The 14338-nt window shown below is 39.4% G+C and overlaps 1 protein-coding gene across 1 annotated transcript in view; it reads left to right on the top strand.

Annotated features, from left to right (window-relative positions):
• Positions 1-14338, top strand: part of SLC49A4 (solute carrier family 49 member 4) — a 58267-nt gene that overhangs the window by 20059 nt on the left and 23870 nt on the right. The window contains exon 3 of the mRNA XM_042877858.1: positions 8617-8885. Coding sequence (XP_042733792.1) covers positions 8617-8885 — 269 coding nt within the window. The remainder of the gene's footprint in view (positions 1-8616; positions 8886-14338) is intronic.

Genomic DNA, 14338 nt, shown 5'->3' with positions numbered 1-14338 from the left:
CTTAGAAGTTGCTGAGGGCATTGCTAATATGTTTTGCCTACATCTTTCGGTCCATTCCTTTCCTTTCTGAGTACTTCTTGGCACTAAATGAATGTTTTCATTGAACTCTCGTAATTTGGTACTTTATCTCAAGTAGTTAATAGGAAGCCATTTTTAATAGACAACATTGTTCCCCCCACGTAACACTGAATATTTATTACACATTCTGTATTTTAGAATAGTTTTACACAGCAATCTAGGACTTCCATATGATTGTAGAGCAATAAACCTAGGTAAAAGGCTGTAAGATCTACCTGTGAGCTGGAAGAAGGTAATAAACGATGAAATCAGTCCATAGCCCCATAAACTGTTGACTCTTGAGACACTCCATGTAAGATGTCTTAAAATGTTATGAAAGACAGGATAATTAAAGACATGGACATAAAGGATGACATAATTTGTCATTTGTATTGAATATATTAATTAAGAAATTTATCAGAACTTAGTATGCTGCAGATTAGTAACCTTCACATTAGATTTCACAATACAGAAGTATTTGTCAAAGACCTTGAGTCAAAGCACTGTGAGGGTGCTCTTTGGTAATAAGTTTTGTTAAAACATTTATTGCAAAACCAGCAGAGCAATAATACAGAGAATGACAATGGAAATGGGAGCAGTATGAACTGGCAGTTTTGTTATTTATAAATTCTGTTCCAAAGAGATTACTAGTAATTGGGAGCTCACGTAAAGAGTCTTAAATAATGCTGCTACTTAAGATTTTAATTTTCTTTTTTTTGTCTGCTTTTTGATGTATCAATTTTTTCCCTTTTTTGTGCTTGCAGATGCTCATTTACCACATCTCTGCATTTTGTTTCTATTAGCTGGTTGCAACATAGTTTATATTAAATATTTTATTTTTCTTAGACATATTCTTTGGGACATACTGGGAGTTGGACTAGATGAGCCTTAAAGTTGCCTTCCAGCATAAGTGATTCTATGATTTGATAATTGCACAGTTTTGCTTTTTCATCCCTGAAAGCCTGAGGAATGACATGGAACCATCTTGGCATTCTGAGGCATGGAAAATGCAAAAGGGGCACCTAAGTTGAGGTAATTCCAATCAGGACAGGACATATTAGGGCTCTCATATTCCTAGCAATACTCTACACTCTTTCTGATTATCTATGCTCAAAGGAATACTCCAAAGTGGAGCAGCTGTGGAGAACAGGGATTAAAATGAAAAGAACCTTTTAGGAGAAGGTATTAAAAGAATCTGCCTATAAAAAGTAAAGACAGAGGATGATGCATGTTGTGTGTGCTGCAAGTCCCTGGAGAAAAGAAATGAAAAAGCTAACTTGAAGCATGGTTCTGGGAGTAAAATGATGAATAAATTGGTGTGCTTCTATGATGTAGATCAGCAAGTGTAAGAAAATGTGAATATAGAGTACTTGAGTGATAGCAGCACAGTGGTTGTGCTTTGGCTGCAATGCTGGGGAAGGACCGAGGCAGATTAATCCATAGTATCAATAAAAGAAGTGGGGGAAAGGAGGACACAAGTCATCATTCACAGGTAGATTATCATGGGGATTATTTAATCTTTAAACACCTCTAACTTCAGAATTTACAAGTCCTCTTCAATATCTTTATTGATGACCTCGATGAGGGCATTGAGTGCACCCTCAGTAAATTCGCAGATGACACCAAATTGGCTGGAAGTGTGGATCTGCCTGGGGGTAGCAATGCCCTACAGAGGGATCTGGACAGGCTGGAGAGCTGGGCTGGAGCCAATGGGATGAGTTTCAACAAGGCCAAATGCCGGGTCCTGCACTTCGGCCACAACAACCCCAGGCGACGCTACAGGCTTGGGGCGGTGTGGCTGGAGGACTGCGTAGAGGAAATGGACCTGGGGGTATTGATTGATGCTCGGCTGAACATGAGCCGACAGTGTGCCCAGGTGGCCAAGAAGGCCAATGGCATCCTGGCTTGCATCAGAAACAGTGTTGCAAGCAGGAGCAGAGAGGTGATTGTTCCCCTGTATTCAGCACTCGTGAGGCCGCACCTCGAGTACTGTGTCCAGTTTTGGGCCCCTCACTGCAAGAAAGACATTGAGGCCCTGGAACGTGTTCAAAGGAGGGCAACAAAGCTGGTGAGGGGTCTGGAACACAGGGCTTATGAGGAGAGGCTGAAGGAGCTGGGAATGTTCAGCCTGGAGAAGAGGAGGCTCAGGGGAGACCTCATTGCTCTCTATAACTTCCTGAAGGGAGGTTGTAGTGAGCTGGGGGTCGGCCTCTTCTCTCATGTCATTAGTGATAGGACCAGAGGGAATGGCTTCAAGCTACGGCAGGGGAGATTCAGGCTGGACATGAGGAAGTATTACTTTTCAGAAAGGGTGGTCAGGCACTGGAATGGACTGCCCAGGGAGGTGGTGGAGTCACCGACCCTGGGGGTGTTCAAGGAAAGACTGGATGTTGCGTTGAGGGACATGGTTTAGTAGGAGCTATTGGGAATAGGTGAACGGTTGGACTGGGTGATCTTTTAGGTCTTTTCCAACCTTAGTGATTCTATGATTCTATGATTCTACATTGTTCTATTACCCAAACCACTTTGTTTATAGATTTATTTTTTTTTAACTTCTGCTCCAAAGTTGTTTTAGGAGAGAGAACCTTTGCATTCCTGTGTGATTGTTCCCTGCTTTGCTTACTTTTGGTAGCAGTGAATCTAGGGGATGATTAAGTGTACTGGTTACTCAGCAGTACCACAGAGCAGCAACCACTGCTCAGCACTTCCGATTAGGTGGCAGCCAGATTGGCTTTGCTTCAGCTGGTACAGCCTTAGTGGAGGCAGGCAGCTTGAAGGTTTCAGTGACCAGGGGAAATGGTTTTAAACTAAAGGAGGGAACATTTAGATTAGATGTCATGAGGAAGTTTTTTGACAGAGAGAATGGTGAGGTGCTGACACAGGCCAGCATCTGTTCAAGGCTAGATTGAATGGGGCCCTGGGCAACCTGACCTGTTGGCATCCTTGTCCACAGCAGAGGGGCTGGAACTAGATGGTCAGTGAGATCCCCTCCAACCCAAGCTGTTCTGTGATTGTATGACCAGCAGTCTTTCCTCTTGCTGTTGTGCAGTATTTGAGCTGCAGCACTGCGTGTCACCTGTATGGTTCAGATGCTAACTGCCAAAAATAGTAATTTATAGCCTGGAAAGTCTTGGAGTGGTAAATTCAGCAGGTGTATTAAAGCAAACCCTGAGATCTCAGAAAGGGCTAGTTATTGCAGTAATATTTAATGGTAATTCTTCAAGGCATCTGCTAACATAAGCCTGTGCTGGAAGGCAAGAGGAAAAAAGGGTATTTGTGGGATTTGCTCCATCTCCTATAATGGAAAGTGTTATCCTCAAGTGCAGAAAACCTTTACTTTTTTTGTTCTGTCATCTGGAACTGTTTGTAATGTCTTCTGACTTTTACTGTGTTGGGTAATTTCTGTTCTTAAAAAGGAATTCATATTGATTGAGTTTATATCAGAATTCTGTGTTATGATCACAGTGTCCTCTTGCTCTTTTGCTGACATGGGAAGGTTCTGTGGGGATGTTTAAATGGGTCTTATTTATCCCAGTCTTTAGTTCACCACATCTCCTGTACTGTCCTTTTTTTTAACTGAAATTCTTGGTAACTCCCACCCTGGGTAATTTCCATCAGCTTTCTCACATGGCAGCCCTGGTAGCACTCATTCCTGGTGCCTTTCCCTGATAGCTTTAGGGTGTTGTGCTTCATTAGCCCGTAATGTAATTGCCTACTTTTGTTTACAAAACAGTTATTTGGATCTGCTTGCATTTGATGAGTGTATGCTCTGTTAGTGTTGCTTTAAAGAATATCTCCCTTTGATAAGATGAATGTGGAGTGGCTTGCAGGCCATGGTGTGTGCAGAGGGGAAGATGTGAGCCAAGTTCCTGATGAAAGTGGTCGACAGTGCTTTTATGAGTTTTTCTGTTATTGCTAGAGATAATGTACCACATGGTGACTCAGGCTTTCTGCTTGTAATAATTTTTCTTACTGATGGGGAAAAACAGCTTTAAATTATTCCACATATCAATGGTCGCATGCATCAAAAACAAGCAAAAAATGCTAATGGCCTCAATCCATGAATATCCAGAAGGCATAAAGCTTTTGTAGTATAAATATATCATTTAATGAAAATATTGAAAAGAGGTGCATTTCCATGAATTTCATTTTTCAGAATGTTATTTTCAATAGATGAATTCATTGCTTTACCAACAGGTATTTCTTCTTCTCAATCCTTTTCCAGACATAGAGCCATGTTATAAACCTTTGCTAATGAACAGGACAGCATTCACACAGGTTATCCCCATATTCCATAGCAATGAATTGCTGTTAAGCGTGGATTTGACCTTAATTCCTTCTGTGCTTCAGGAGGCACCGCTTAATAGAGGGGTCTTTTTGTGGTATTTGTTTTGGAGAGCCTGAAAAAAAAAGCAAAACACAAACTGTCCATTTCTACTAACTTGACTGTGAAAAATCACAGATTTTTTCATTACAAAACTGATGTCAGTTCGCTCTGAAGTATAATAAATCTTCTAATGTATAATGTAGATAAGTCTGTGTTTTCTCATTCTTTTGCCTGCACAAGCAACTTGCATCATGCATCAACACAGACACTCTTGAATAGGAGGTATTCACTGCTTTGTTGCTGTGTAGTAAGGCTAAATTCAATAGTGCTTGGAGTGTTTTGAAGTCCTCCTGTGGAAGAGGCTCTTTCATTTGCTCCCAGGAGTTGCCACAATGAGCTAATCGCTATATAAACTTACTTGTCTTCCAAATTAGCAGGAGCTGAACAATCCACTTCTTTCAGTGAGTGAAAACATCAAGCGTGTGAAAGATAGATCAGCCATCCACTCCTGTAAGATATTAACTTTGTTATCCAGAATCCCTTTTGATGTGAATTGTTAAGATCAACAATTAATGCACTATTTTTCCCCAGAGAAGAGGCGCACACTGTGCAGTTTCCCTGGAGCAGCAGACAAGTGCTCTCACTGACTGCCTTGCTCTTCGTGGTTTTTTTTTCCTCTCTGCCATTACCTCTTGTTTCCCCATTTAAGAAAGGATGCAAATGAGTTATTATTATTATTCTTTTCTTCTTAAATGCTCTTAAGTCTAGGCATGGAACATGCTGTGATGGAAACATTAAATGTCTATTATTTTTACATGTAAAAAGTGTCTGTGTAACACAGCTCTTAAACAGCTTAACAAATCCAATACCTTATGGGACTCTGACCATGCATGAAAACTTCAAACCACACAAGGAAAAAAGATAAGTAAAGCAGATTGTAAATGGCGTATGGTGTTATCATCCATCACTAAAACCTTTTTCCTGTATAATATCATTCTTCATACCCAGTTCACTCAGTGATACAGTAATTTCAGCATTTACAGCCTTACATGCCTTGTTTTGTTTTGTTGCTGCTTGTTATGATATCCCAGCTGTGACAGCAGGGAGTGCATATAGCAGGTATAAATAAGTTGCTTCTTAAGGCTTATATGAAATGTTCTCTCGGGGAAGTGATGAAAGCAGTATTATTTGTTTAAAACTTGACAAGAATTTGGGAGATGAGTTGAAATAGAGTACAATAAGAATTTTCTGCTCTTATTTCTGTTGTTGTATTTGAATTATCCCTTGCTCTGTCTTTCTGCAATTCAGTGACCAGTTTAGGAAGACATCTGAGCAAACCTATCTCCATCTGGGTGGGGTCCTGAACTGGAGTCATCCTGTTAGCCTTTTGTCAGAGAAGAGAATTCATGTTGAACGGAATCAAACTGAAATAGCAGCAAGCAAAAATGTTCTTGCTCTTTGCACATTTTCGATATCAGAAGCAACAGAAACAAATGTCTCTTGATGTTGGAGCAGTTTTTAGCTCTGATGGTGTCAAAAGCAGACTGCTGTGGCTGTTAGGCTGAAACGTAGTGGGGTGTTGATTAGACATTGTAACAAACTGCAAAAAGCTACAAATGCTGTTGCGTTCATATTTCTCCCTGGCAGCTGCAGTGGCTGCTACGTATGTTTCCCTAAGTAGTGAATTAGTAAATGGGCCGAATCACTTTTTGAATCTCTTCCCTGTCTCTCTAGGGAAATGAGTTAAGGATGTGTAGAGGAACGTTGCAAATAATCTTCTTTGGGAGTGGGGGGGAGGAAAAAAAAAAAAAAAAAAAGCTTAATTCAAGCTACTTTTGAAAAAAAGAATAAAACAAGTTTTAGGCAATTATCGTGTGTGTAGGCAGGCTGTAGTTAGAAAATGGTGTTTATTAGCCCTAACGTGTCAGATTTGAAAAATTAAGCAATATGAAGATAAGAGATGCTCTACCTTGCATGATAACATCAAGCTTGGTAAGTGCCAGAAATGCAGAGGGAAAGGCAAATCTATCAGAGCACACAGCACAGCATACCAGCAGGGCAGGGGAGGGGAAAGCAGACAGGAGAACATGAAAGAAGTAGGCTATGGAGAGACAAAAGTAATTCTCATGTGAAAACATGAAGCAAAACCAGAGAGGTAATGTGCAATTCAAGTTCTGAATTCAAATGCAACTTTCTTCCTCTGGGTCTGTGGAGTAAATGTAACATTTGTGTCCACCTCTGTTATAAAGGCCTTTTGGATAGCTTTATTCAGATGGTGGAGCTTGGTAGAAATCATCTAAATCTGGAGTGTAAGTGTTTATATATGAATACTTATAATCTCACAATATATGATTAATTTTTTTGTACTAAACTTTTCACAGGAAGACACAGAACTATCATGTTTTTCCTGATTTTTATTGAGTTCTGTTACTGCAGTGGTATAAGTGAACAGAAGTATTAGTGTAGCATCTAAACCATAATTTAAGCATTAAATTCCCTTTAGAGCAAGAGGAAATGCTAAAATGAAGTCTTTATACATTGTAGTAGTTACCACACTTGCTAATGAACTGCAGCTGCTTGCAGAGATGCAGAGTAGCACTGCAAATACCCTGAAGCTGGTTAGGATAAGTATGGAAATAACTTATTATAGTGAGGTAAGTAGGAGGAAAACATCAAAGTAGGGAAGGGTATGTTGGTTTGTCCAAAGTACTTTGGCTTGGAAAGTAACCATAATGGATTAATGTAATTTGTCCCCAGAAAACTATACTAGAGTGCTATTTAGATGTTGCTTTTTGTTAATTTAAAACTATTTTGTGTGATTTTTATTGGGGGCCACAGTTTAAGAGATCTGGCCTTGCCTTGATGATGTCAGTCTGTAGCACGTCACAAAAGGGTAGCAATGAGATCTCACTATGTGAACTTCTTTATGAAGTTAGAATTGCTTATTTTTAAGACTGTATTATTTTTGTCCTGGCTAGGAAAGTGTTCCTTCAGATGCTATATGATGGCTTTTTTTTTTTTTTTTTTTTTTTAATTTGCTGTATGTTTTTAATAAATTCTGCTCACTAGCATCCATCTCTTTTTATTGTAAGTTAGCTTGTTAATTTGATGAAGTGTCTGTCAGCATTTTGTGTGTTTTGTTCCACTGTGCTCTTTAAAAATCCCTTGCCACGTTGTGTATTATATAGTATTATTTAGTCATTTGTGGCTTGAAACATTGCCTAAGTGCTAACTTGTGTTTCCCTGTTTTCAGTCTGTAGCTTTTTATGTCTGACAACTCAACTCTTGCAGCAACAGCGTAGAGTTCCTTCTATGCATAGAAAAAAACACCAACATTTAAAAATATAATCTGCCACCATTTTATTGCACAATTGATAGATTTGCTTTGGAGTGTTGCAGTGTTTCATTTGACTTGCTAGCTGTTTTTCAGACATGAGGTTTTTATATAAATTTCAACATGCTTTTGCCTTCCACAGCTGATCACTTTTTGGAAAAGTCACTGTGGAAGGTTTCTGGCTGAATTCCACATTTAGAAGAGCCTTCAAAAAAGTCCTTTTCATTGTGCTAATATGAAGCCAAAGGTTGTAGGGACTCTGTTGCTTGGAAGTAGTATTTCTGTGTTGTCACCAGTCTTATCTGTTATATCTCAGTGAGTGCGACAAATGAGAAGAATCTGTATTTCCCTTGCTGCTTCAACAGTTTGTTGAGAGCGGCCAGATTGCTGCAGATGATGATTCTCTTGGAAACCTCAACAGCCCGACCTCCTCTGTAGGCAGAGTATTTTGCTGAAGTGTTTTGGTTTTGAATCCGACATAAGTAATTTAAGTTCTCTGTTGGAATTTATGCAGGCAAGGGGTCAGGTTTAAAAAGCTTGTAGTTTAAAGCGTTTCTGCTACTACACCTTTTCTACTCTAATATCCTATTATAATATATGTTTTTCTTTTCCTGCAAATGAAGTCCTTTTTATTCCCTCTTCCTTTCTGGCTTTGAAGAGAACATTTGCTTCTCCATTTATCTGAGGTAATTAGAACAGAATAGCCCTGGATTCTTTAAATCAGTTTAATTGGGCTTTTAAAAAATGTATTGAATATTCTGTTTTCTGCACAGAATTTTCATTTGATTGTGAAGCCGCTCTATCTCAAGAGCCCAATGTCTTACGTGCTATTTATTTCTTTATTTTTAAAAGAGGCGATTGTCATCCAAACGGCCTTCATCTCTATTCTCTGTTCCAGGCTGATTCATGGAGGGCAGCTGTTAAATGGCTTGGCGGGGCCAACTGTGATGAACGCAGCCCCGTTTCTTTCCACAACGTGGTTCTCTCCAGACGAACGTGCGACAGCAACGGCAATTGCCTCCCTGCTCAATTACCTGGGCTGTGCTGGCGCGTTTTTAGTGGGACCTCTTGTGGTGCCATCTCCTAATGGAACCTCGCACCTCCCGCTGTTGTCACAGAGCAGCACCGAGCACATCAAGGACCGCATTGAGGCTGTGCTCTATGCAGGTGTGTTTTTTTTAATTAAGAAAAAAAGTTATTAATTATAAAACATTTACATATTCCCGTGTGTTTGGTGCTTGTGAAGCACTACCCTCTAGTGGCTGGACTGCCAAGGGAACAGCAGCTAACTGATGGGAAGTGACAAAGTGGTAAGATGTTCTAGTATCAGAAGGGTTACTTTTTTCCATTTTATTTTATTTTATTTTATCTTTTAAGGATAAAATTTAAAATAGTGTCATATACAAATTGATTCCAAGGGAAGTAGTTCAACTGTTTGTATTAGGAGAAGCATCTTCTAGGAGAGCTTATGCTTTCCCAGAGATTCCAAACTGTTGTTCGCTTCTCATATTTTCAGTAAAAAATTCTCCGTGGCAGGTTGTTTTTTCTTTTATCTCTGGGAGGATGGAAATGTTATTTTTCCAGCACTGAATATTTTGTGCATAAATTCAGCCTTAATTTATGTCTTGCGTATGCCTTTCAAATGTGATTAGATTATTAGTATCTAAGAATCTAACACTGGAATTAAACTCAATAGATTTTGATTTTAACTAAAACCACCTAATTCTTATGCAGCAAGCAGTTTCAATGAAACGACAACAGTTTGGTGCAAAAAATGCTGATAGAAAATTCATCTGATACAGTGTAGATTTTGTTTCCCTTCTGTTTTTTATGCAATGACTTCACTGCTCTTGGTGTTATATAGAAAAACTAGCTGTATTCGGCAGCAGACTGTAAGGAAGAAGGGTTGCCCAAATGGCTTAAGAGTCTATGATCTGTTGTTTTTTTTTTTTAAATGAGTATAAATGGCATGGCATTAAGAGCTGCTGGACATTACAGTGTCACGACAGTTGCACATTTGATTTTGTTTTTTTAATAATTCCAGCCTCTGAAGTGCAGCCAGGACTCAGCCCTCTGCATTCCAGAAATATTGAAGTTTATATGCTGTGTAGTTTATATTTAGGTTTATGAGATTGAATTAATTGTTTGTGATCACTTATTCTTGGCTGTGATTCTTTTGGAAATTTTGTCAATTGTCATTTTTGGGTGAGGTCCACTTTAACATTCATTTTAAAGAATGTGTAGTAGATGTTGGATTAATACGTTATCAAGTATGAGACTCTTTCAAATAACCTACTTGTTATTGGACTCAAATCTATTGAAATAAGGACGCTGGGGTTTGGATAGGCCTTTTCAGAGCTAAATAGTTTGGTAGAGGCCAATAGAAAAGAAATAAGAAAAATAAGAAAAAAAGAGACCAGTGGGAAGGAGGGGAAAGTGAACACCAAGTTGGTTTGGATAGAGAGGAGCGAAAATCTAGTGATTAGAAAAGGTCTTTAGCCCATTCCTTTCTCCACGGAGAAGAGTTTGATAGCCTGAAGGAATTATGGTTTTGTGCCTAAAACCATTTATTTGAGTCTGTTAGCACAAGAAATGCCATTTTCAGCAGCCTGTTGGATTCACTTCTCTTCTGTTCCTTTCTGGGAGGCTTTCCAGGGCATTTTCTTCAAATGCGAGGATAGATATCTCTTGCTAGCTGGGTCCAGAGATCTGTCTTGTCTGCCCAGTGTTTCAGCACAGCTTTTTCTGCCTTTGAGTCATCCAGGGCTTGGCAACAGCCCACCCTGTAAGCTTGCTTGGGATTATTGGTCCCAGTTGAAGATCATCCTTGCAGCAGCTCTTCAGATTCCTAAGATATGTTTTTGGGAGGGGGTGGGGTGGGGAGGGGGTATCTGTAGTTCTTACTTTGTTCAAAGTACTTTTAAATAGTTAGCCGGGTTTCTTGCTATGCTTGCAGTGTTAGTGATGTGTCTTATGGGGTCTTTCCAGGATCTAAAATTCCTTTTGCTCTTCAGGCAATGAAAAAGGGATGGGTCCTGAATGTCAGTGGCCTCTAGAGGATCACAGTGACAAAACAGTCACTGGTTTGAAATTGGCAGAAGCTATCCCAAGAGGTGATTGTCTTGCGTCTCTCATGACGTTTGTCTTGTCTCAACTCGACCCACTTTCCATAGAGAGCTCAGGAGGCAGCAGACCATGCTATTTGTCCCTTCTGTGGAGTTGGACTCAAGTGTCACAGTTCTTTAGCAAGTACATTAGTAGGGCTTGATCTGGCTTTTTCCTATAGGATCTTGAACTAGTTTCACAGGATAGGAACTGCATTTTTCAGTATTGTGATGGAGCTTGTTGTCGTTGCATGAGGTAGCATTACATGAGTAGCATCCAAAATGTAGTTGATGATTTTTAAAACCCTAGTGATGTGAATTGTTAACTTGGGATCAGTTGCATGCCAAGAACGTGCTGATTTTCCAAGCACTTAATCTGAAACGTGATTATGAAGCAGTTGCTTATAAATCTATTTTGAAATTGCTCCTGTATTTTCTATGTTTTATTGAATTGCTGTTCCTGTATCTCAAATGTAGTCTAAGAACTTGGCTGAAATATCACAGCCTCTTTCTGTGTCCTCTGTCTCTACACACTCTGGTTGACAGCTGGAATAATATAGATTTAGCAGATCAGGATTGCTTTGTATACTTGTGTTGCACAAGGAAATGGTAATCCTTATAGGCTCTAGACAGGGGTTTTAGCTGTGTACTTTCCTAAATATTGAAGAGAAATTATTATTAGTTTCAAAAATACATATTAAACATATATAGGCATGCATAAAGTATATACGCATATGTGTGTATGTATGTCTATGTAAATATATATATGAAATGTAATGGTAAAAGAAGAATGCTCCACGTGTGTTTGTGTGTGTATTTATGCGTATATGTGTGTGAAATGCCCTCCTTTCCCTGTTACATTTCAGAAGGTAAAGGGTGTGGGTCTTGATTTGAGGTAGGTTTTTGTCCTGTAAGTAGTCTTTTGGAATTAAGAAGAATATGTATTGAGGAGGCTTGTGCATCTGTAAAGTTTTCTGCTCAGGGTTCACACAACCAGGGGGAGTGCCTGCTTTCTGGACTAAGATGCAGGCTTCTCTCAATGTTGATATTTGCAGGTATCATGGCAGTGGCTCCTTTGGTCTCAAAATGTAAGAAATAGGTCAGTGTTATCTTTTACTTCCTTTTGTTCCTTCCTTGCAATCTATTCTGCCTGGTCTGGTGTAGTAAATGATGATGTAATGACACTGAGCTACCCAATAAAGAAGCTGTGCAAGATGTAAGAAATCAGATGCATCCGATAGTACCTGAAATTTCAGGAGAGATGCAAAGATGATACACAAAGCTAAAGATGGCAGTAAAGACTTCTGTTCTTCAGTAGAGGGTATTGCTTGTGTTTTGGACAGGTTCCAGAGTGAATTTTGCTCTTTTGTTTTGTGCATGAGGGCAGTGCTTGCAAGACAAATTCATTAGGCTAGGAAGTATAACACCGGGACACATTAAAGAGTTGCAAGACAGTACAGCAAGGACTGCATGCTGAACTTAATAATGGGAGAAAAAAATGAAGTGCTACCATACTGCTCCTACTGCAGCAATTTGACAGGCATGAATCTTGAGGTAAGCGTTAGAAGAGGCCCCAGATGAGTACCTGTTCTAAAATATTACCATGTCTTTAAAAAATTATCAACCTGCTTTATATTTTTTCTAGAAAGATACAGCCTTTCCCCTTATGTCATTGCAGTGAAATAAATTTAAATAATATGCACCTTGGACAACTTCTGTTTTTGTGTGACCGCATTCCTGTTGGCTGTACCCATCTGCAAACTGCTGCCTTCCTCTCATTATGCAATTCAGGTGTGCATATGCATGTATGTAAGTTGCTCTGAAAGTAATGCTTCCTGTTAATTTCCATGGAATCGACAACTGATACAGAGAGCAAAATAACACTGTTCAATAGAGCAAATTCTCAGTTATGAAACATTATTTTTAAGCATAGTCACCACCATTAGCTATGCATTTTTGCCAGCAACTGACAAAAGTCTGCATGCTACCTTTGTCAAAAAAAAATAAAAAAAAAAATAGGTGCACCAGTGGAGCTGACACACTTGCCACTGCTGAAACATACCACCCACTGCCTCACTGTGCTCACCAATCCGCTGTTTGTCTCTGTAGACGTTCAGCAAGTGCTGATGAATGCCACTGAATGCAACTTTTTCTGCATGGAGGAATTCATGTGAACTTCCATGTCAGCTGCCATTGTGTCAGGCTGTCCCCTCTGCTGCTATCTGTCATGCGGCAACAAAATGTAACAGAATATTGGTGGGAAGGTTCAGCCTTGACTGCCATACCACCAACCTCTGCCTCTGATATCATGGACCAACATGATAAAATAGGAGGCATTAGTTTGAGAGCAACCTTTGTATGTATGCATACCTGTATAAAGATGTAGATGCAGGAGGAGGGTTTGAAGAGCTTTTGGCAAGCCTTGCTTTGTCCACTATCATCTTACAATGGTGGAGCCTATCTCTTTCTTCGATCTGGGATAATTAGTTGTGACCAGTTCTTTATTCACTCGTGTTCTCCAACGCAGTGTACTGGAAGGCAGAAATTAATCTGTTTACTGGAGACAAGAAGATTTGTGTTGGAGGCCCTTGACCCTCAAAACCTGTAATTAGACCACAACAGGAAGAAAAGACACTACATAGTTCAAAATGAATCCTCCCATATTTGATCATGGAGGCTGGCATTATCATTCCTCGTATGCCTTCAAAACAAATGTAGGGTCAATTTTTTCTCCACTCGGAACAAGAAACGTTCAATTCCCATCCCAATCTATAGCTGATAGACTTATGGTCTGAGTGTTATTTACTTTTCAGTTTCCTGAGCTTATTTTCTCTTGGTTTAGCGGAAGAACTGGCAAAGTGCCACATTCATATTGATTTATTGAAAAAGGAAAAAGCAGATGTATGTGATTGAATATCCAGCTCTGCTGGAATTTATTTGTGGTGATGGTGAGCACTTCTTTGTAATAAGATCACAGGTTCTTTTAAGATAACACGCTTCAGCTATGCATTTTTCTCTCCAGCAGCAAAGAATCTTGTTTCCAAAGGAGATAGCAAAAGTATTTGGATTGAGGATTGTGGATAACATGATATATATTGTAAAAGGCCTGTAAAACAAATTGCTTGGACTAAATATGGATTTGTGGAGTTGTTTTTCCTCGTAATGTCTGATCCTGGGTCTTGCTATGTATTTTCTGCAAAGTGCTCATCACTTTTCAGGTTCAGGTCCAAATTTTTACTATGAATTTTTTGAAGATCTGAAACACCCACTTCTAAACAAGAGGGGCATCTGTGAACAGCTGTATTCCTTTTTTTTTCTTTTTTTTTTTCTTTTTTTTTTTTCTCCTTACTAACTGTGTTCTCTATATTTCTGAGCCATGGCTGCTTCTGTGCTATTCTATTTATATTTTATTGACATGCAGTACTGTTTGGTCCATGATGCTGCCTTGCTAGACCTTTTATTTGCCTTCCTCATCATGTATATTGAGTACTTATCATTCCACATCCTGGTCTTCCC

This window comes from Lagopus leucura, unplaced genomic scaffold (genome assembly GCF_019238085.1).
Source record: "Lagopus leucura isolate 7727_CA_CO unplaced genomic scaffold, USGS_WTPT01 Super-Scaffold_100019, whole genome shotgun sequence".
Classification (NCBI taxonomy): Eukaryota; Metazoa; Chordata; class Aves; order Galliformes; family Phasianidae; genus Lagopus; species Lagopus leucura.
This window is presented reverse-complemented; position numbering and strand designations above follow the sequence as displayed.